Source organism: Chiloscyllium punctatum, chromosome 1 (genome assembly GCF_047496795.1).
Source record: "Chiloscyllium punctatum isolate Juve2018m chromosome 1, sChiPun1.3, whole genome shotgun sequence".
NCBI lineage: Eukaryota > Metazoa > Chordata > Chondrichthyes > Orectolobiformes > Hemiscylliidae > Chiloscyllium > Chiloscyllium punctatum.
Genome location: NC_092739.1, coordinates 69,637,409 through 69,660,202, shown reverse-complemented (window position 1 = coordinate 69,660,202; position 22,794 = coordinate 69,637,409). Strand labels below are relative to the sequence as shown.

At 43.4% G+C, this 22,794-nt stretch overlaps 1 protein-coding gene across 1 annotated transcript in view; it reads right to left on the bottom strand.

Annotated features, from left to right (window-relative positions):
• Positions 1-9,489: 9,489 nt before the first annotated feature.
• The window catches only part of tmem33 (transmembrane protein 33), a 46,153-nt gene continuing 32,848 nt past the window's right edge, over positions 9,490-22,794 (bottom strand). The window contains exon 8 of the mRNA XM_072568198.1: positions 9,490-12,835. Within this exon, the coding sequence (XP_072424299.1) occupies positions 12,706-12,835 (130 nt within the window). The 3' untranslated portion in view covers positions 9,490-12,705. The remainder of the gene's footprint in view (positions 12,836-22,794) is intronic.

The following is a 22,794-nucleotide window of genomic DNA, read 5'->3' as shown; positions in this document are numbered from 1 at the left end:
ACTCAATCAAGTTATTAAGGCATGATTTCCCATGCATAAAACCACATTGACTATCCTTAATCAGTCCTTTCCTTTCCAAATGCATATAAATTCTTTTCCATAGAATCCCTTTCAACAACTTACACACCACCCACCTAAGACTCACCGATCTACAGTTCCCTGGTTTTTCCTTATGACTATTCTTAAATAATAGTACCACATTAGCCACCCTGTAGTCTTCTGGCACCTGAAGTGTGGCTACTGATCTCGCAAATATCTCAGCAAGGGTCCAATCAATCTCTTCCCTAGCTCCCCACAAAGTTCTGGGAAACATCTAATCAGATTCTGGAGATTTATCTTTTGTTATGCATTTAAAGACCTCCTCTTCTGTAATATGAAATCTTTTCAAGACATCACTGTTTATATCCCCAAGTTCCCTAGCTTCTGTGTCCTTCCCCACAAGAAATACAGATGCAAAATATTAATTTAATATCTTAACCATCTCTCATGCACACCACCCTCACCTCACCATAGTCCCACACCTCAATGGCCCCATTGATCTTTAAGGAGCCCTATTCTCTCACTAGTTACTCTTTTGCCCTTAATGTATTCATAGAATCCCTTTGGATTCTCTTTAACTCTATTTTCTAAAGCTATCTCCTAATTTCCTTCTTAAGTATACTCCTACGGCCCTTATACTCCTCTAGGGATTCACTCGATCCCAGCCACCTATACCTGACATATACTTCCTTCTTTTCACTTGATCAATACCTCAATTTCTCTAGTTATCCAGAATTCCTTACCAGTCTTTCCCTTTGAACTAGCAGGAGCATACTGTCTCTGAACTCTCACTAGCTCATTTTTAAAGGCCTCCCACTTTACCGGTGAACTGCCTCCTGCAGTCAACTTTTGAAAGTTCCTGTTTAATACCATCAAAATTGGCCCTCCCACATACCACCACATTTCTAGATTACTTCAATAAAGTTATTGGCTGAGGTGGGGGAGTGTAGCATCTAGACACAGGACAAACATTGTCAGAATTCATAGTTGGGAAGGAGTATCTCTCCACTCACAGGTCAGGCAATCTTTGGAAATCTCAGCCCAAAGGACTGTGGAGTCTTGGTCATTCATTGTGTTCAAGGCAGAGATTGATTGATTTCTACACATTAAAAACATCAGAAATTGAATAAAAATTTGTGCACTTTGTGTCTCTCACCTGCACACACACACACACCATGGATGCTGGGGAAAAATAAGCACTACCGCAGTTAGGTAGTAGTGTGGGGGTTAAATTTAAAAAAAAGAAAAAGAAAAGAAAAAAAAAGAAAAACATCGGATTCGGTTAGGCAAGACCTTGTTAAATGATGAAGCTAACTCAAAGGATTGAATGGCCTAATCTGTTCCATTTGCAATGCCCTGATTGATTGTGACATTATTCCAATGATTTATTTAGTTTGGTAAAGCACACACACAAAAAAAGCTCATGAACCACACTGCTTCATATGGAAAGCAAATTCCCTGCTTATCAGTTCCTCTATATGTGGTTTGGAAAGTAAGGAAATAAACAATTCTCTTGGGGCACAATGGCTGTCATTTTAATGGTGAGAAATTGCTGTCAGAAGGGGAAATTTTTTAAAAATTCATTCCTGGGATGTAGGTGCTGATAGCTTAGCCAACATTTATTGTCTATGCCTAGTTACCCTAAATAAGGGAGTGGTGAACCTTTTCTTGAATTACTGCAGTCTATTTGGTGTATATACACCAGCGATACCATTATTAAGACTGGAGATATTTGTGGAGCCTACTCCCCAGTGGGTTGTTTAATTGTCTATCACCATTCATGATTGGATATTCCTTAAATACCCTCATTCACAAAATGGGAGAGACCAGCACACCAGAGTAAAAGGCTGACTCATTTGCAGCAATCATTTTGGTTATTAGCCAGAAATGTTGAGTTCAAGATCCACGTCAGCCTCAGCCAGAGGTCCCCATCATCACAGAAACCAATCTGCAGCCAATATACTTCACTCCATATATCAAGTAATGGCAGAATGAACTGCACGTGCTGTTGGCTCTGGCAACAATATTGAAGACTAGTGCTCCAGAGATAGTGTAGCCCTGGCCAAGCTGTTCCAGTATACTTACAACATATAGCAATATGGAAAATTGTCTGGGTATGTTATGTCAACCAAACCAACTGAAATCCTCCCACTTACTCCAGAAAACCCTCAACAATTTCTCCTTCAAATCTTCCCACTTCCTCAAGACAAAAGGGGTAGCCACAGGCACCCGCATGGGCCCCAGCTATGCCTGTCTCTTTGTCGACTACATGGAACAGTATATCTTCCGGAGTTACACTGACACCATGCAGCACCCCCCTCCCCTTCCCTCCGCTACATTGATGACTGTATCGGCACCAACACATTACACCCCGACCTTAAACTCACCTGGACCATTTCTGACACCTCCCTCCCCTTCCTGGACCTCTCTATCTCCATCAACGGTGACCAAATCAACACGGACATTTTCTACAAACCTATCGACTCCCACCCCCGACCCTGCCTCCTGCAAAAATGTTAACACTTATTCCCAATTCCTCTGCCTCTGCCGCACCTGCCCCCAGGAGGACCAGTTTCACCACAGAACACACTAGATGGGGTCCTTCTTTAAAGATTGCAATTTCCCCTCCCATGTGGTTGATGATACTGTCCAGCGCATCTCATCCACTTCCCACACCTCCTCCCTCGAACCTCACTCCTCCAACTGCAACAAGGACAGAATCTCACCTTCCACCCCACCAACTTCTGTATACATCACATCATTCTCCACTATTTCTGCCACCTCAAAACAAACCCCACCAGCAGAAATATATTTCCCTCCACATCCCTATCCATTTTCCGTAAAGACTGTTCCCTCAGTGACTACCTAGTCAGGTCCACACCCCTCAACAACCCACCCTCCCCTCCCAGCACCTTCCCCTGCCATCGCAGGAATTGCAAAACCTGCGCCCACACCTCCCCCCTCTCCTCTGTCCAATGCCCCAAAGGAGCCTTCCACATCCATCAAAGTTTCACCTGCACTTCCACACATCATTTATTGTATCCGTTGCTCCCAATGCAGTCTCCTCTACATGGGGAGACAGGATGCCTACTCGCAGAACGCTTCAAAGAACATCTCCAGGACACCCGCACCAACCAACCCCACCACCGTGTGGCCAAACACTTCAACTCTCTCTCCCGCTCCGCCAAGGACATGCAGGTCCTGGGCCTCCTCCATTGCCACTCCCTAATCACCCAACGCCTGGAGGAAGAAAGCCTCATCTTAGACCTTGGGCCTTCCAACCCCATGGCATCAATACAGATTTCACCAATTTCCTCATTTCCCCTCCCCCCACCTTATCCCAGTTCCAACCTTCCAGCTCAGCATCGTCCTGAGGACCTATCCACCTGTCCATCTTCGTTCCCATCTATCTGCTCCACCCTACCCTCCGACCTATCACCTTTATCCCCACATCCATCTACCTATCACACACTCAGCTAACTTACCCTCAGCCCCATCCCCTCCCATTTATCACTCTACCCCAGAGGCTTCCTGCCTCATTCCTGATGAAGGGCATTTACCCGAAATGTCGATTTTCCTGCTCCTCGGATGCTGCCTAACCTGATATGCTTTTCCAGCACCACACTCAAGTGAAATCCAACCTAGTCAATTATCCCCCAACCCACCTTTAATCCATTCTTAATCATCAGCAAAGTATTGCGATGCGATTTGTGACAGTGCTATCAAGCAGCATTTGCTCAGCAATGACTAATTGACTGATTGGGTTTTGCAAAAACCATTTTGCTCCTTAGCTTGTTAGAGTCTTGGTCCAAACTTAGTTTTCTGAAAGTGACGGGATACATCCTATCAAGATGAATTAAAGGAAGCAGCTACTGTGATATCGGAATCACTGGTAATAATCTTCCAAGAATCCTTAAATTCTTCAAGAGTCCCAGCTGGTTGTAAAATCGTCAATGTAACACCTTTATTTAAGTAGGAAAGGAATTCAAAAAAATTTAAATATTGGCCAGTTAGCTTAATGTTTGATATTGGGAAAATGTTACAGTCTATTCTAAAGCCTGTACGAGCACAACATTTAGAAATACATAATACAATACAGAGTCAGCGTGGTTTCATGAAGGGGAAAGCAAGTCTTATAAATTAGCTGGAATGCTTTAAAAAGTAACAAGCAAAAGTGATAAAGGGAAAGCAGTGGATATAACATAATTTGCATTCTCAGAGGGCACTTGATTATTAAAAAAATACTTAGCAAATTGTACTTAATAAATAAGAACCCATAGTGTTGGTGGAGTATATTTAAATGGATAGAGCTTATTGAACCACCCACAATTCTTAACGGCTTGACAAAGTAGATGGAGAAAGGTTCTTTCTCCTTGTGGGGCAGTCTAGGGCCACAGGGCATGATCTTAGAATAAAAAAGGGTTGATACATTCAAGACAGAGGGCAAAAGTGAGGACTACAGATGCTGAAACTGGAGTCGAGAGTGTGGTGCTGAAAAAACACAGCAGGTCAGACAGCATCGAAGGAGCAGGAGAATCGATGTTTCAGGCAAAAGCCCTTCATCAGGGTTTCCTGAAGGGCTTTTGCCCAAAACTTCGATTCTCCTGCTCCTCGGATGAGACCTGACCTGTTGTGCTTTTTCAGCACCCCGCACTCTCGACATTTAAGACAGAGTTCTTCTTTAAGAGCAGTAAATCTGGGGAATAAGATTAGATTTTTGATTAGACTAGATTCCCTACAGTGTGGAAACAGGCCCTTCAGCCCAACAAGTCCACACCAACCGTCCGAAGAGTAACCCACCCAGACCCATTTCCCTCTGACTAATGCACCGAACACTATGGGCAATTTACCATGGCCAATTCATCTAACCTGCACATCTTTGGACTGTGGGAGGAAACCGGAGCACCCAGAGGAAACACACACTGACACAGGGAGAATGTGCAAACTCCACACAGACAGTCGCCAGAGGCTGGAATCATTTCTTTACTGCAGCAGGCTTTACCAATGAGACTGGATCATTGTTTATTCAAGGAGGAAACAGTTTTTTTTTTAAATTGGCAAGGGAATCAAGAATTATAAGAAAAAAGCCAGGAAGTGGAGTTAAGGATTATCAGATCAGCCATGATCTCATTGAATTGTGGAACAGAATCAACAGGCCAAATGGCCTACTTTTGCTCCTACATCTTATGGTAACTCCAGAGTGAGGTGTGCATGAGCGCAATAGGTTTTCATTTCCACACCCAACTACCAGTGACTGTTGCTCTGCTTGTGCTCTTGGATGTCCGATCAGTCAACTGCTGCCTTTGAAGTCGCGCATACACACACACGAGCTTGGAATGCAAAAGCTTGTAAGATAACTCTTTATAAAGCAATTGTTGAGCCATGACCAGCACAAGGTATCTGATTAATAGCACTATACTGTAGAGATGATGATGCGGGAATGGTAAAAGTGCAAAGAAAATTTACCAGAATGGTCCAAGGGACGAGGAACTTAAGTTACATGAATAGATGAGTGGAGTCGAGATTGTTCTCCTTAGGGTAGTTTTTAAGAAAACTGCCAAACAGAATCAAGTAAAACTACTGAACACACCACCAGAAACACTTTGTTGTATTCAATGACATGAACATTTGACTTAGTACATTTTGAGGCTGTGAATTGAGGTCAAAAGATTTGTGTTTAAGGAGCTTCCTTGCAAAGCTGCAACTGCTCTGTGACATCATCAGAAGACTGGGAGATCCAACACAGATATTCAAAATCCAGCCAAGTACCAAACAAGGCTGTCAGCTAGCCCATGAACCAAATTACAATCCATCAGTCATACTTGCCACAAAAGTAAGATTCTTGTGGTTGTAGGAGGTCACTCACCTCAGCTACAGCAATCTCAAAGAATTAATAAAGGCAGTGTCCTAGTTCCAAAAATATTTCAGGACAAATGGCCCATTCCTGCTCTTATTTTCTATGTTCAGCTCCTTCATTGATGACCTTCCCTCCATCAGAGTCAGAAGCAAATATGTTTGCTAACAACTGTGTAATGTTCCGCACCATTTGTGGCTCCTTGAGATGCTGAAGTCATCCATGCACAATACCTAGCTAATATCCAGGCTTGGGGTAAGAAGTGGACAGTAACATTCATACTACGCAAGTGCCAGGCAAATGCCCAATGAGACAGAATTTAATCATTGCTCCTTATCATGCGATTGCAATACCATCACAGATGGGACAGTGACCACAATTCGGTGATTTTTACTCTAGTGATGGAGAGGGATAAGTGTGTACTACAGGGCAAGAGTTATAGCTGGGGGCAGGGAAATTATGATGCGTTGAGGCATGACTTGGGATGTGTGGATTGGAAAAGTAGATTCCAAGGCAAGAGCGTAATTGATATGTGGAACTTGTTCAAGGAGCAACTATTGAGTGTCCTTGATAAGTACGTACCTATCAGGCAGGGAGGAAAGGGTCGTGTGAAGGAGCCGTGGTTTAATAAGGAGTTGGAATCCCTTGTTAAATGGAAGAGGGCGGCCTTTGTAAAGATGAGGCGTGAAGGTTCAATAGGGGCGATTGAGAGTTATAAGGTAGCCCGGAAGGACCTGAAGAGAGAGCTAAGAGCAGCAAGGAGGGGACATGAAAGGTCCTTAGTTGGTAGGATTAGGGAAAACCCTAAGGCTTTCTATAGGTATGTTAGGAATAAAAGAATGACTAGGGAAGGAATAGGTCCAATCAAGGATAGTAATGGGAAGTTGCGTGTGGAGGCTGAAGAGATTGGGGAGGCGCTGAATGAATACTTTTCGTCAGTATTCACTCAGGAACAGGACATTGTTGTCGATATGAATACTGAGGCACGAATAAGTAGAATGGATGGCTTTGAGATATGTAGAGAAGAGGTGTTGGAAATTCTGGCAAGGGTGAAAATAGATAAGTCCCCTGGGCCTGATTGCATTTATCCTAGGATTCTCTGGGAAGCAAGGGAGGAGATTGCAGAGCCATTGGCCTTGATTTTTGTGTCCTCTTTGTCTACAGGAGTAGTGCCAGAGGACTGGAGGCTAGCAAACGTGGTTCCCTTGTTCAAGAAGGGGAGTAGGGATAATCCTAGTAACTATAGGCCAGTGAGTCTCACTTCTGTTGTGGGCAAAGTCTTAGAGAGAATTATAAGGGATAGGATTTATGCACATCTGGATAAGAATGATGTGATCAAGGATAGTCAGCATGGTTTTGTGAAGGGCAGGTCGTGCCTCACAAACCTTATTGAATTCTTTGAGAAGGTGACGAAGGAGGTAGATGAGGGGAAAGCGGTAGATGTAGTATATATGGATTTTAGTAAGGCGTTTGATAAGGTCCCCCATGGTAGGCTACTGCAGAAAATACAGAGATATGGCATTGAGGGTGAGTTGGAGGTTTGGATTAGGAATTGGCTCTCTGGAAGAAGACAGAGGGTAGTAGTTGATGGCAAAGGTTCATCTTGGAGTGCCGTCACTAGTGGTGTTCCGCAAGGATCTGTTTTGGGACCATTGCTGTTTGTCATTTTTATAAATGACCTGGAGGAAGGGTTAGAAGGTTGGGTGAGCAAGTTTGCGGATGATACGAAAGTCGGAGGAGTTGTAGACAGTGAGGAAGGATATGGCAGGTTACAGCGGGATATAGAGAAGCTGCAGAGCTGGGCAGAAAGGTGGCAAATGGAGTTCAATGTAGCTAAGTGTGAAGTGATTCACTTTGGTAAGAGTAATAAAAAGATGGATTACTGGGCTAATGGTAGACTACTTGGTAGTGTGGAAGAGCAGAGGGATCTTGGTGTCCATGTACACAGATCTCTGAAAGTTGCCACCCAGGTAAATAGTGCAGTGAAGAAGGCATATGGCGTACTGGCTTTTATTGGTAGAGGAATTGAGTTCCGGAGTCCTGAGGTCATGCTGCAGTTGTATAAGACTCTGGTGCGGCCGCTTCTGGAATATTGTGTGCAGTTTTGGTCGCCATACTATAGGAAGGATGTGGAGGCACTGGAACGGGTGCAGAGGAGGTTTACCAGGATGTTGCCTGGTATGGTAGGAAGATCCTATGAGGAAAGGCTGAGGCACTTGGGGTTGTTTTCTTTGGAGAAAAGAAGGTTTAGGGGTGATTTGATAGAGGTGTACAAGATGATTAGGGGGTTAGATAGGGTTGACAGTGAGAACCTTTTTCCGCGTATGGAGTCAGCTATTACAAGGGGGCATAGCTTTAAATTAAGGGGGGGTAGATATAGGACTGATGTTAGGGGTAGGTTCTTCACTCAGCGAGTCGTAAGATCATGGAATGCCCTGCCAGTAGCAGTAGTGGACTCTCCCTCTTTATGGGTATTTAAGCGGGCATTGGATAGGTATATGGAGGATAGTGGGTTAGTGTAGGTTAGGTGGGCTTTGATCGGCGCAACATCGAGGGCCGAAGGGCCTGTACTGCGCTGTATTGTTCTATGTTCTATGTTCTATGTTCTATGCACTCACTATTCACATACCATTGATTACCATTAACCAGAAGAATGAACAGAACTAGCCATGTAAATACTGTGGATATAAGCTCTTGCACATCTAAGGCTGAGAATCCTGCACCGAGTAACTCACCTATCTCCCAAAGTCTGACTGCCATCAACAAAGTACAAATCAGAAGCATAACAGAATACTCCCCACATGCCTGGATGAGTGTAGCTCTAATAATACTAAAGCAGCTTGACACTATCCAGGACAAAGTAACCTGCTTGTTTGATCCTACGTCTACAAACATTTCCTACCTTCATCTCCAGCACAGAATGAGTGCTTCATCTTCAAGATGCACTGCAGAAATTCAATAAAGCTCCTTCGACACTGCCTTCCAAATCAACAATCACTATCATCTATAAAGAACAAGGGCAATAAACACATGGAAACATCACCACCTACAAAATCATCTCCAGGACATATCCTCCTGACCTGGAAAAATATCACTGTTCCTTTAATGTCCAAAAATCAAAATCTTGCACATTCTGTCCTTAACCACATTGTGGGTGCACCTACACTAAATGGAATGTAGAACTCAAGGCAGCTCACCTGAACCTTCAAGGAAAATCAGGGTGGGGTAACAAATGCTGCCCAGCCAACCACACCCACATTCAGAAAAGAAAGTGACATTAGACATTAGTGCTTTAGCAATAGAATTTTATCATGTATCACTGACTTGTAAACACTTTGGTGAGCATCATTTTAAAACAACTCCAGTTAGAAAATCAAGATAAAAATGTTTGGCTACATAACTGCCATAAAGTCAACCCTGCCTAACTATCAGACATGTCTGATATTTTAGCTGAAGTCTGGGGGATCTTATCAGGCTCTGAACAGCATGAGCTACAGTGAGATAAGCAGTAGAATCTATCAAGAGGTTCTGTGATCCCCATCTCAAGATCATTTTGCACACTTTTCTCAAGTGGCATGGCAAGAGCTCAGCAGTGGTGAGTTCTCAACTGACATTTTTATTGGTTGTTAAATGCCTTGTTAACATGATTAAAAACCATATTCATGATCATAACAAGTTCATAATACAAAACTAGCCATCAAGAAATCTCAACAGGGAACTCAAAGTAGGTTCTTGGTGGATTCAACTTAGTTTGTTCCAAAAGACCAGAACATCAGATAGCAAAATGTCATGCACACATTACCGACCATACACATCCAAATCCAATATGTACCAGCCTCTATAAGCCCTCATGGCACATGTCTGATTCACTTATAGGACATTTCTGCATTTCAATGCTGCAGCAAGGTCACTGTGCACTCAGGGTCACACAGAGATATTCACACACAAAGACCAAATTCATTTAGGAAATGATACAATCGGCATAAGGAAAATAAGATAAAAACCTCCTCTTAATCATATTCAAAATTATAACATTTAAGCTTATGGACTGGACCAGACTGCATTGCTGTACTTTCTGCTCACACTCTTGGTCACTCTAAGCTTCCCTGGATGCTCATAGCATCCTTACCTTGCCTTTTGCGTGTTGCCGCCTCAGCCAGAAATACCAAGCTCATCTTATTGCTAACCTCCTTTGCCATTTTGCAGACAAAAAGACAAGAAGCTTGCCAAAATAGTCAGCAGCCTTCAGTTCAGTTTTTGGGGTGTGGGGGGGGGGGGGGGGGTGTGTGGCAGCAGTGGTTTCCTTACTCAAGGGATCCCAGCATTATGGCATAACCCAATACCAGTCCAGATTGTGCTTGGGGCAGTCAGTCAGTCACAGTCAGGACCGTCAACTCATAAGGGGTGAGGAATGGAATAACAGGCAGCACACCATCTTGACTTTGCCCCCATTTTGCTCCTCGGATGAGGCAGACATTACAAATTAACATGAGTAGCACAGCAACTGCTTTTGATGCAGATGTGTAGGGTTCCAAAGTCAATGAAGAGTCAGCACATAGGGTGTGCAGGGTTAGTGGTGTTGCAGAATGAGGTTGGAGTGAGTAAGAAGTGTGTTGCATCCATTAGAAAGTGGTATAGCATGAACTTTGGTGGGAGGTGGGCCCAGTAGCCAAGTTAAGAATAAGTGACAGGTTTCGGAGAGAACAAAGGGCACTGACACTTTTGGAGTGCAGAAAGAGATTAACCTGCTTCCTACATTGCTGGGCATTCCTTCAGATTGGCTGAGACGACTCTAAACAGAGTGACAATCTCAGATCAAGATGGCATGTTTTGACGTCGGCTGATTCTAAGGGAAGAGAAAAAAAAAACTGCCTCTGCACCAATCTATCCAGCAAAATATCCAGGACAATATTACAAAGTAGGAGGTTGTTTTCCTCGTCTGCCGCGTCTAAGAAAAGTGTCAGAAACATCGCATTATCCTCACTGAGTGCTGATCTCGGTGCACAATGGTCTCTTAAACACGTACTGCACCAGGGATGCCAGTCATTTCCACGATCTCCATTTCGTGACAAATTGCTTTGGAAACAGTGCATGGCAAGATGGGGTGGAGTTCAGAGATGATGCTCACTATAAGGGCTGAAACGCCAATTAAATGTGATGAGTCTGGTAAGATACTGTGCAAAAACTTACTCTGCCTCATGGCTAGAATCACTTAACCAAATTCAGTACAACTTGTACTTAGTCAAAAAAAAGGCTTAAGATTCAGCCCGAAGTCTTGTAAATAACTGAATTCAGCTGACGAAGGCCTAAAGCTGTAGGAAACTGAAGGTATCTAAACAAAGCAATACAAAAAGACATTTAAACAATAGCAGCTTTCAAAGCTGATTTATGCTCAAAATTTGCAAAGTAGCCAAACAATCACTAATGTTTTAAAAATCATATTATTATGTTGGGTACATTATAATTTGCGATCTAATATCCAATAACTGGTAATGTTGCAAATTTAGTCAGTACAATCTCAGTCAGGAACTTTTCGATAAATTAAACTTCTCTGATAAAAGATGAGAAAATTGACATGACTATAAAGGTAATTGCAAAAGAAGTATTTGTATTGCAGAAAATAATACAGCTACTTTACTGTCAAGCTTTATTAGGTACAGTAACTTCCAGTCAATAAAATCTCCTACAGTTCCAGAGCATGAACAAAAAGTACAGTATTAGTCCTTCTTGCATTTGTAAGGGTGAAAATTGTTCCATAAGTATTTGGTTTGTGAAGTAGGAAACTTTGAACATTATATTTTATAAAAAGTTTATTTTTTAAATTTACTAGCTAATTTAGCTCAATTTTCATTATTGTGAACATTCTGTACCAATACAGATTTTGAGAAGAAAGATGAAAATGTTTACAACCATAAAGGAATTATTTCAGTGCAATTAATAGGACAAAGTTACATGCATTAAAGATAATATTCATTCATTCCAATATTGAAACTCTGATATATTAATGTCAGACCATTTTAGAAAGATAATGTGAAATGTTTTGCCTAACAGTTCAGAATACATTTTGAGAGCCTGGAAGTGTACAATAGACAGTTTATATTACATATTTTATTCTGCAAAGACCCCAGCACAAATTATAGTTCATACCCTAGTCATATTTACTTCAGAGTATTATCATAATCAGACTCCAAACTTGTGTCACCCCAAAAACATTTTGATAAGCCTAACTAATGGGTATACTGCTTGACTGGCAAACAGACATCCACGTACAGTGCATTCATTGTTAGTGCACCATTGCTTGTTTTTACATATAGCACTTCAAGACGTGGAGAGCCTCTCATCTGTAACTCAGACACTGTCAAATAGATAGCTCCTACTCTAACCAGGTACCAGTACCTGAGGACACGCTAATACAAAATAAAGGTAGGGTACAGATAACAAAATCGATGACAATGAACATTTAACAGGCTCACAAAACAGACCTGTTATACCACTTTTCCTCTTCCATTATGTTGCCTAAAAGTAAATATTGATTTGACCTTCATTACCTAATCAAGTCTTTTTTTGATTTAAAAAAAAACAATACTAACATTTTAGCTATTCAATATCTCAGCTGAAAATTTTAGCTAGGAAATTTAACTGAAACCATTTAGAACTGAACTTCAGTCTCTAAGTTAAAATGTCATATGAAAAGGGTCTTACAAAAATACACAGACTTTTGGAATATATTTGGGATTGACAGCAACTAACATGGATACTGCTTGCTCAGCATGTTTATTCATCATTCAGGGGAATTGTTGTTCCAGCTCACTTTAATTTGCAGTGGGAGCCAATCGGCTTATAAAAGAAATACAGTTAAGACACATGTTTCGCAAAAATCCAGGGCAAGCAGGTTTCATGATTAAATGCTGTAATAGCATTTTCAGCTCCGAAAAGAGAGTCCTGCATATCAAACACAATTAAGAAAGTTAGCAATATCTTTAGAAGGAATATTTCTTATTATTCAGTATTATTTCTTAAATTCACAATAAGCAACAAAATTCACTTGCGAGCAAAGGCCCAGAAATTATTAGAGAGAGCTTCCTCAAATGTTAATATTTATTGCTCTGCTTGAACATTTGACACTTAACAGGAAACAAAAAAAGCACAGTACAATTGATGAACTCGCAGACTCAAGAAATACACTTTATCATTTGATAATAAAAACAAATGGGTAGGCAGATAGTCACACACAAAATCATGTAGGAAGTGATACAGTAGGCATAAGGAAAATAAGCAAAATCCTCACTTTTTCAAAATTCTTTTTATTTTAAGTTTTATTCTTTTACAAAATTATAAAAATACAAGAAAAACAATTATAAAATGTTAATAGGAAACTACCAACTACTCTACAGAACACACCAAAACTACCACAAAACAAGTCTTAAATTAGCTAACTTAAACTTACACTAAACTAAATTCAATTCAGTTCAATTCAATCCCACCACTCACCATGTCCCCACCAAGCCACCCATCCACAAGAGCATCAGTTGTAAAACCCGTATTTATCAAGCTTCCTCCCCCCAGGGCCCCTGGACCGCCATGTCTTATAAAATGGTTCTGTGATCCGGCATACCACATTTGTGCGATAATCTTGGGCAATGTACTCCTTCACCAGTCTATGCCACCGCATGAGACAGGCAAGCGGTGGTGGGGTGGGGGGGGAGGGGGGGTTGCTGTGCTGAGATCCAGTTCATTAGAATGTCCTTCCTTGCATAGTGTGTGAAAATGTTAAATTGTCTCTGCCTGTGCTCTCCAACAAGGGCAAGTTCGGCAATCCCAAAAGGTGGGATACTGGATTCACCTTAACCCTGATTCCCAGAATCCCTTCCAACTCACTAACTATGGCATCAGAGTATTCACAGATCCTACCACTACTTTTCGTCATTTATATAAATGATTTGGATGCGAGCACAAGAGGTATAGTTACTAAGTTTGCTGATGACACCAAAATTGGAGAGTAGTGGACAGCAAAGAAGGTTACCTCAGATTACAATGGGATCTTGATCAGATGGGCCAATGGGCTGAGAAGTGGCAGATGGAGTTTAATTCAGATAAATGCAAGGTGCTGCATTTTGGAAAAACAAATCTCAACAGGAATTATATACACTTAACAGTATGGTCCTAGGAGTGTTGCTGAACATAGAGACCTTGGAGTGCAGGTTCATAGCTTCTTGAAAGTGGAGTTGCAGGTAGATAGGATAGTGGAGGCGGCATTTGGTATGCTTTCTTTTATTGGTCAGAGTATTGAGTACAGACATTGGGAGGTCATGTTGTGGCTGTACAGGACATTGCTTAGGCCACTGTTGGAATATTGCGTGCAATTCTGGTCTCCTTCCTATCGGAAAGATGTTGTGAAACTTGAAAGGGTTCAGAAAAGATTTACAAGGATGTTGCCAGGATTGGAGGATTTGAGCTATGGGGAGATGTTGAACAGATTGGGGTTGTTTTCTCTGGAGTGTCGGAGGCTGAGGGGTGACCTTACAGAAGTTTATAAAATCATGAGGGGCATGGATAGGATAAAGTCAGTACAAGATTTTCCAGTTTTTTCCCTGCGGTGGTGGAGTCCAGAACTAGAGGGCATAGGTTTAGGGTGAGGGGGAAAATATAAGAGAGACCTACGGGGCAACTTTTTCACGCAGAGGGTGGTACGTGTGTGGAATGAGCTGCCAGAGGAAGTGGTGGAGGCTAGTACAATTGCAACATTTAAGAGGCATCTGGATAGGTAAATGAACAGGAAGGGTTTGGAGGGATATGGGCCGGGTGCTGGCAGGTGGGACTAGATTGGGTTGGGATATCTGGTCGGCATGGACAAGTTAGACCAAACTGTCTGTTTCCATGCTGTACATTTCTATGACTCTATAACATGACCATAAACAAATGTGTAAGGGTGCCTATGCCAATTTTACATTTACAACATCCTGGAGACACTCCTTTCTTGATCTTTGCCAACAGTTCTGGAGCCATATGGGCCCTGTGAAGAATCTTCAACTGCACTTTTTTGCATATCGAAAGTTTCCTCACATTCTCCCATATGTCCTCCCATGTCTCAGACAAAATATCTTCTAGTTCCTGACTTCAGAGAATCTTTCCAAATCCTCCAGATCACCTCCTCTCTAGATGGTACAGGGTACTCATCGAGAGAGTGCCCACACACCGGAGCACTCTTCTATTTATAGCAGAGCATGGTTTCTCTCTGTATGTAGTCCCTAATCTGGAGATAGTGGAAGAGATAGCTCACACTTGTGACTTAATTGGTTGAAAGGCATCAGGACCTCTCCCTCAAATAAAGCTTCACACATTAAAGCTGGAGTCCATTGACCCCAACTGAAATACTGGGACTCCAACTGAAGGGGTGAACGGTGAGGTCATTGTGAATTTCCCTCACCCTGCCGCATTATTCTCCACATTTTGACTGTGTTTAAGATAATCAGGCTTTTACAACGCTCAGCCATGGATTTTACCCTATCCGTAAACAATAAATTAAAGAGGGGACACCTTACCTGAGAAGCCTCTATGTCAAGCCGTATCAACCCCGGAACCTTATGCACCCAGTCATCCACATATGACAGCAGGGCACCTATTTGATATCGCTTCAGATCCACCCCCTCTATACCCTGTGGGAGCTACAACTTAATAAATTTAATGAGAGGGTGTCTATGACACCAGATAAAGGATCCAAGCCAGCCATTTAATCACTGCAACACCTGTTGAGCCAGCAACAGCTGGAGCATTCTCATAGGATATAGTAGCCAAGGAACACAGCCCTCCGACCAGTATAACTCCACACAGAATTTCCAAAATACGACATTGATATTTTTCGACTCATGAGTGACAGCACCAGTTCTCTCCCTCATGGACACAGTGGACTACAGAGCATTTTTCTTCCTCACCAGATATCTACCTATCCTATCCCCGTATTCAAATAACCTTTGCTTTGCAAAGGTAACCTCTCTCTTCGCCACCTGCCTGAGCACTGAATTCCGAGCAGCCCGCGAGCCATGACCCTCTGCAGCTTGACCACAGACGATCTGTCGTAATATGCCAACTTGGCTGCTTTTAGCTGGGCCTTGAGCATCCATTGCTGCTCCTCGCTCTTCCTTTTCCTGGTTGCTGAATATGAGATAATCAAACCCCTTAAGTACGCCTTGGCAGTCTCCCAAGACACTGACAGATTACTAGTCACACCTGAGTTGACATCCCAGAAGACCCTGAACCCCCTTTTGAGGGGCACAATAAATTTACTGTTCTTTAAAAGAAATGGATCTATGCGCCAGTGTTGCATGTCTACTCCATTATCCTTAATCTTGACATCAAAGTACACTGCCACATGGTCCACAGGTTCTCAATCCTGCAGGACAACACCTAATCTAAACAGACCAGTGGAGGAAAGAACATATAAATTCTCGTGTGGCATTTGTGCGGGATGGAGTAAAAGGTAAAATCCCTACCATTAGGGTGGAGACATTTCCACACATCCACCAGCCTCAACTCCCTGCACAAGTCCACTAGCTGTTTAGGTTGCAGGGAAATATTTAAGAGACCCCTGGGCATCCTGTCTACCTCGGGGTCCATGAGACGGTTAAGGTCTCCTCGTATGATTATATGGCGCACCCTAAAAGCCATTCGTTTAGAAATTGCACCCTTGGACAATAGACATTCAGGATGCCATACTCTTCCCCATGTGTTAAGGCCTTGAGAATGATGAACTGCCCATATTCATCCTTGATTTGTTCTACTATCTGGAATGGGAGGTCCCTTTGTATTAGTATGGCCACACCTCTACTTTTGGAGTTGAAAGAGGAGAAGAATACCCTGCCAAATCCTCCCTGATGCAACTTCACATGTTCCCTGTTAACTTCACGTGTTAAGTGTGTTTCCTGCAGCAGAGCGATGTCAACCATTTCCCTTCTAAGGTTTGAGAATATTTTCTTTCTTTTAGTGTCCCTTTTATATTCCAGGTGCACTATCTAAATAAACCACTAGCTATGACCGCCCACTGTCCCCGAGAAGAAGCTTATTCATGGTGCGCTGAATGGAAAAAACACAATTTTTCAGATCTAAAAGCTATCCCTACAATTAAAAAACTAACCACTACACTTAACCAAACAAACATATAAACAAACCGCTGGAGATTTCCCCTTCACCCATAGGGGGCATTCATCCCAAACTTTACAACCATCCTGGTTCCTTCCAGCTAAGGCCAAGCCCCAGACCCAAACAATCCCAAAACAAAAAAACCTATTATTTACACACATGGGTTAAAACCAACGAGGTAAAAACAATGACTGCAGATGCTGGAAACCAGATTCTGGATTAGTGGTGCTGGAAGAGCACAGCAGTTCAGGCAGCATCCAAGGAGCTTCGAAATCGATGTTTCGGGCCAAAGCCCTTCATCAGGAATAAAGGCAGTGAGCCTGAAGTGTGGAGAGATAAGCTAGAGGAGGGTGGGGGTGGGGAGAAAGTAGCATACAGTACAATGGGTGAGTGGGGGAGGGGATGAAGGTGATAGGTCAGGGAGGAGAGGGTGGAGTAGATAGGTGGAAAAGGAGATAGGCAGGTCGGACAAGTCCAGACAAGTCATGGGGACAGTGCTGAGCTGGAAGTTTAGAACTTGGGTGAGGTGGGGGAAGGGGAAATGAGGAAACTGTTGAAGTCCACATTGATGCCCTGGGGTTGAAGTGTTCCGAGGCGGAAGATGAGGCGTTCTTCCTCCAGGCGTCTGGTGGTGAGGGAGCGGCGGGGAAGGAGGCCCAGGACCTCCATGTCCTCGGCAGAGTGGGAGGGGGAGTTGAAATGTTGGGCCACGGAGCGGTGTGGTTGATTGGTGCGGGTGTCCTGGAGATGTTCCCTAAAGCGCTTTGCTAGGAGGTGCCCAGTTTCCCCAATGTAGAGGAGACTGCATCGGGAGCAACGGATACAATAAATGATATTAGTGGATGTGCAAGTAAAACATGTGATGGATGTGGAAGGCCATTTAGGGCCTTGGATAGAGGTGAGGGAGGAGGCGTGGGCGCAGGTTTTACAGTTCCTGCGGTGGCAGGGGAAAGTGCCAGGATGGGAGGGTGGGTTGTAGGGGGGCGTGGACCTGACCAGGTAGTCACGGAGGGAACGGTCTTTGCGGAAGGCGGAAAGGGATGCGGAGGGAAATATATCTCTGGTGGTGGGGTCTGTTTGGAGGTGCAAATGTCAGCGGATGACTTGGTTTATGTGAAGGTTGGTAGGGTGGAAAGTGAGCACCAGGGGCGTTCTGTCCTTGTTACGGTTGGAGGGGTAGGGTCTGAGGGCCGAGGTGCGGGATGTGGACGAGATGCGTTGGAGGGCATCTTTAACCACGTGGGAAGGGAAGTTGCGGTCTCTAAAGAAGGAGGCCATCTGGTGTGTTCTGTGGTGGAACTGGTCCTCCTGGGAGCAGATCCGGCGGAGGTGGAGGAATTGGGAATACGGGATGGCATTTTTGCAAGAGGTAGGGTGGGAAGAGGTGTAATCCAGGTAGCTGTGGGAGTCGGTGGGTTTGTAAAAAACGTCAGTGTCAAGTCGGTCGTCATTAATGGAGATGGAGAGGTCCAGGAAGGGGAGGGAGGTGTCAGAGATGGCCCAGGTGAATTTAAGGTCAGGGTGGAATGCGTTGGTGAAGTTGATGAATTGCTCAACCTCATCACAGGAGCACGAGGCGGCGCCAATGCAGTCATCAATGTAGCGGAGGAAGAGGTGGGGAGTGGCGGCGGTGTAATTACAGAAGATCAACTGCTCTACGTAGCCAACAAAGAGATAGGCATAGCTGGGGCCAGTTAACAGTGGGAGCCCACCCTTTCCCCTCCATACATCAAGGAGAAAGTGAGGACTGCAGATGCTGGAGATCAGAGCTGAAAATGTGTTGCTGGAAAAGCGCAGCAGGTCAGGCAGCATCCAAGGAACAGGAGAATCGACGTTTCGGGCATAACCCCTTCTTCAGGAATGCCCGAAACGTCGATTCTCCTGTTCCTTGGATGCTGCCTGACCTGCTGCGCTTTTCCAGCAACACATTTTCAGCCCTCCATATATCAACCCTATTCATCTGCCATAAAATCAATAACCACTCCTCACCATTGTCTTTGTTTTTTTTTCCCTCCAACCCGGATTACTTATTTCAAAGATTCCAAAAAGTTCCTTCCTTTTTCTGCCGAGCTGAAATTATAAACAGACCCTCCATGATTAAAACACAGTATTGCTGGGTACTTCAAAGAACATTGGATATTCAAGTCTCTCAATTTCTTCTTGATCTGAAAGGATTTCCTCTTCTTGATTATGTCTCCAGACAAGTCCTGAAAAAACATAATTTTGGACCCTTTGTACACCAGGGCCTGTGAATCTCTTCCCAATCTTCTGCAGGCTACCATTTTGAGCTGCTTGTCTTTACAACCCTGGAGTCGCACAAGGACCAGGCAGGGGTGCTGATCCAATCAGGACCGACACATTGCGATCCAGTGGGCCCGCTCCCCCCACACACACACAGAGCAACATGACCTCCAGTCCCAGGAGTGGCAGGAGCCACTGCTCCAGGAAGGTAGCCAGGCTCTCACCTTCCTTACGCTCAGGGAGCCAGTCCGCAAGTTTTCCCTCCGACCTTCATTTTTTGAGGTCATTGACCTGATCCAACAGGGCCCGAACCTGGTCTTCCAGTGTTCGGATCCGCCCCTCCAAATTCTATGCCTCGGTCTCCGAAACCTTGGTCCTTTGTTCAACCGCCTCAACACGTCGATCCAACAAACTCAGATTAGATTCTGTTGGTCCAACAGGTTCAAAGGAGGCACCGTGGGAGTCTGGGCTGTAGGGCCCTTCCGTGCTGTAGGAGAGTGCCATGCTGGCTGCAATCCTTTGGCTCTCTTTCCTTTATTAGACTTCATCATCCAACTTTAAAAGGTTCTTGGCACTTTTTATGTTATTTTAATAGACTTTTCTTGTGAATGACTTGCATGGAGGGGTGAAAGATGAAAACCCATTTCACTTGGGTTTTGATGTGAAGCCCCAGCACACTAGACCTAACAGACCACTGCCATCTTGGAATCCCCCCCAAAATCCTCCTCTTAGTCATATTCAAAAGTATAAACCAAGTTGGTCATTTCAAAGCAATTGATGTCAGTACAAGATTTTCAAGATACTAATGTTCTAAAATACATCAAATAAAATTAAAATAATTCAACCTTCAATTATAAAATGGATACATTACTCAAACTTCAGACACTAGCCAAACAATCATTACTCACCGAAACAATATAAATTTATGGAAAAAAGGTCATTCTGCACTTTACACAGAGGATAAAACAAGGACTGCAGATGCTGGAGATCAGAGTCGAGAATGTGGTGCTCCAAAAGCACAGCAGGTCAAGCAGCATCTGAGGAGTATGAGAATCGACATTTCGGGTATAGGCCCTTCATCAAAATGAAGGGCTTATGCCCAAAACGCCAATTCTCCTGGTCCTTGGATGCTGCCTGACCTGCTGTGCTTTTCCAGCACCAGTCTCCATTTTGCACATTATGTCTACACTGGCTAAAGGACAGTATCCTACTCACTTTCACTTTCTAGTTCTTGGTTCATTGCCTTTTCAGACATATCATTTCAAATACATATATGTACACTTTAATACATAAAAGGGTTCTGCCTATACCACTCTTGAATTCCAATAACAACCTCTGGGAGAAAAAAAAAAGTCTCAAACCTGTTCTCACTATTCTACCATAAATTTAAATCTGCGCCTCCAGTTCTTCACCTTTCTTAGTGGAGTATTATTCTTCCTATCAACCTCACGTATAATTCGCAAATTTTACACACCACAATTAAAATACTCTTAACCACCTCAACATGGGCTGAACATATCCTCTTTACCTAAAATTCTCCCATCCTGGCAATATTCAGCAAAAAAACACCTCGACTTGCACTAGTACAATCTTATCCTTCCTGTTAATGCAGTCATCAGAACGGTGCACAGTACTCCAGTTGTCAATTGTTAAATTGTTGTAGACAACTCTAACATAACCTGCTCTTGTACTCCGCTTCAGCTAATAAACTAGAAAATAGTTAATATAACGCCCTTGTTTAAGGGGGGGGGGGGGGGGGGGGGAAGGGATGCCGAAGACAGGAAACTTTAAGAATTATAGAAGCTGAAAGAACAACTCATTTTCTGCTTGATGACTCTGAAGTCTTCTGGACTCAATATCGAGTTCAATAACTTTAGGGCTTGAACTTCCCCATGTCCTTGCCCCTACCCTACACATCAGGCCTTGTTATCATGTAGTCTGCTATTACACACAATCCATTGTTAGCCACAAACAATCCCCATTCACCCTCCCAGCCAGCTTGTTATCCATTCCTTTGTCTGCTCAACTGTTCTTCTCTTTCTTTGGGCTCTAACAACACATATCTTTTACTCTGTACCCCCTCCCCCTACCCCATCTTCTGCATATAAACTGACATTTTCCTAACTACCATCAGTTCTGATGTGGAGGTGCCAATCATGGACTGGGGTGGACTAGGTCAGAGGTCACAGTCCAACAGGTTCATTTGAAATCACAAGCTTTCAGAGCACTGCCCTTTTATCACTTCACCTGACAGAGGAACAGCACTCCGAAAGCTTGTGATTTCAAATGAACTTGATGAACTGTAACCTGCTGTCGCGTGACTTCTGACGCTGACCATCAATTCTGAGGAAGGATCATGGGACCCAAAACATTAACTCTGATTTCTCTTCACAGATGCTGCCAGACCTGCTGAGCTTTGCTGCTATTTCTGCTTTTGTTCAAGAAGGGGAGTAGAGACATCCCTGATAACTATAGACCAGTGAGCCTTATTTCGGTTGTGGGTAAAGTGTTGAAAAAGGTTATAAGAGATAGAATATATAATCATCTAGAAAGGAATAGGTTGATGAGGGATAGTCAACACGGTTTTTTGAAGGGTAGGTCATGTCTCACAAACCTTACTGAGTTCTCTGAGGTGGTGACCAAACAGGTGGATGAGGGTAAAGCGGTTGAAGTGGTGTGTATGGATTTCAGTTAAGGCGTTTGATAAGGTTTCCCAAAGTAAGCGAATGCACAAAATATAGAGGTATGGGATTGAGGGTGATCTAGCAGTTGGGATCAGAAATTGGCTGAAAGAAGACAAAGAGTGGTGGTTGATCGGAAATGCTCTTTCTGGAGTTCAGTTGCTTATAGTGTACCGCAAGGATCTGTTCTGGAGCCATTGCTGTTTGTCATTTTTATAAATGATATGAATGAGTGCACAGAAGGATGGGTTAATAAATTTGCAGGCCGGTGAAGTTGTAGATAGTGCTGAAGGATGTTGCAGGAACATAGCTGGGCTGAGAGGTGGCAAATGGAATTTCATGAGGAATAGTGTGAGGTGATTCATTTTGGAAGGAGCAACAGGAATAAAGAGTACTGAGCTCATGGTAAGGTTCTTGGTAGTGTAGATGAGCAGAGAGATCTCAGTGTCCATGTACATGGACTTTTGAAAGTGGTTACCCAGGTTGATAGGGTTGTTAAGGAGGCACATGGTGTGTTAGCTTTTATTGGTAGAGTGATTGAGTTTCAGAGCCATGAGGTCATGTTGCAGCTGTACAAAACTCTGGTGTGGCCACCTTTGGAATATTGCGTACAGTTCTGGTCACCGCACTGTAGGAAGGATTTGGAAGCACTGGAAAGGGTTCAGAGGAGATTTACCAGGATGTTGCCTGGTATGCATGGAAGGTCTTATGAGGAAAGGCTGAGCGTCTGGAGGCTGTTTTCATTAGAGAGAAGAAGGTTGAGAGGTGACTTAATTGAGACATATAAGATAATCAGAGGGTTAGATAGGGAGGACAGTGAGAGCCTTTTTCCTTGGATGGTGA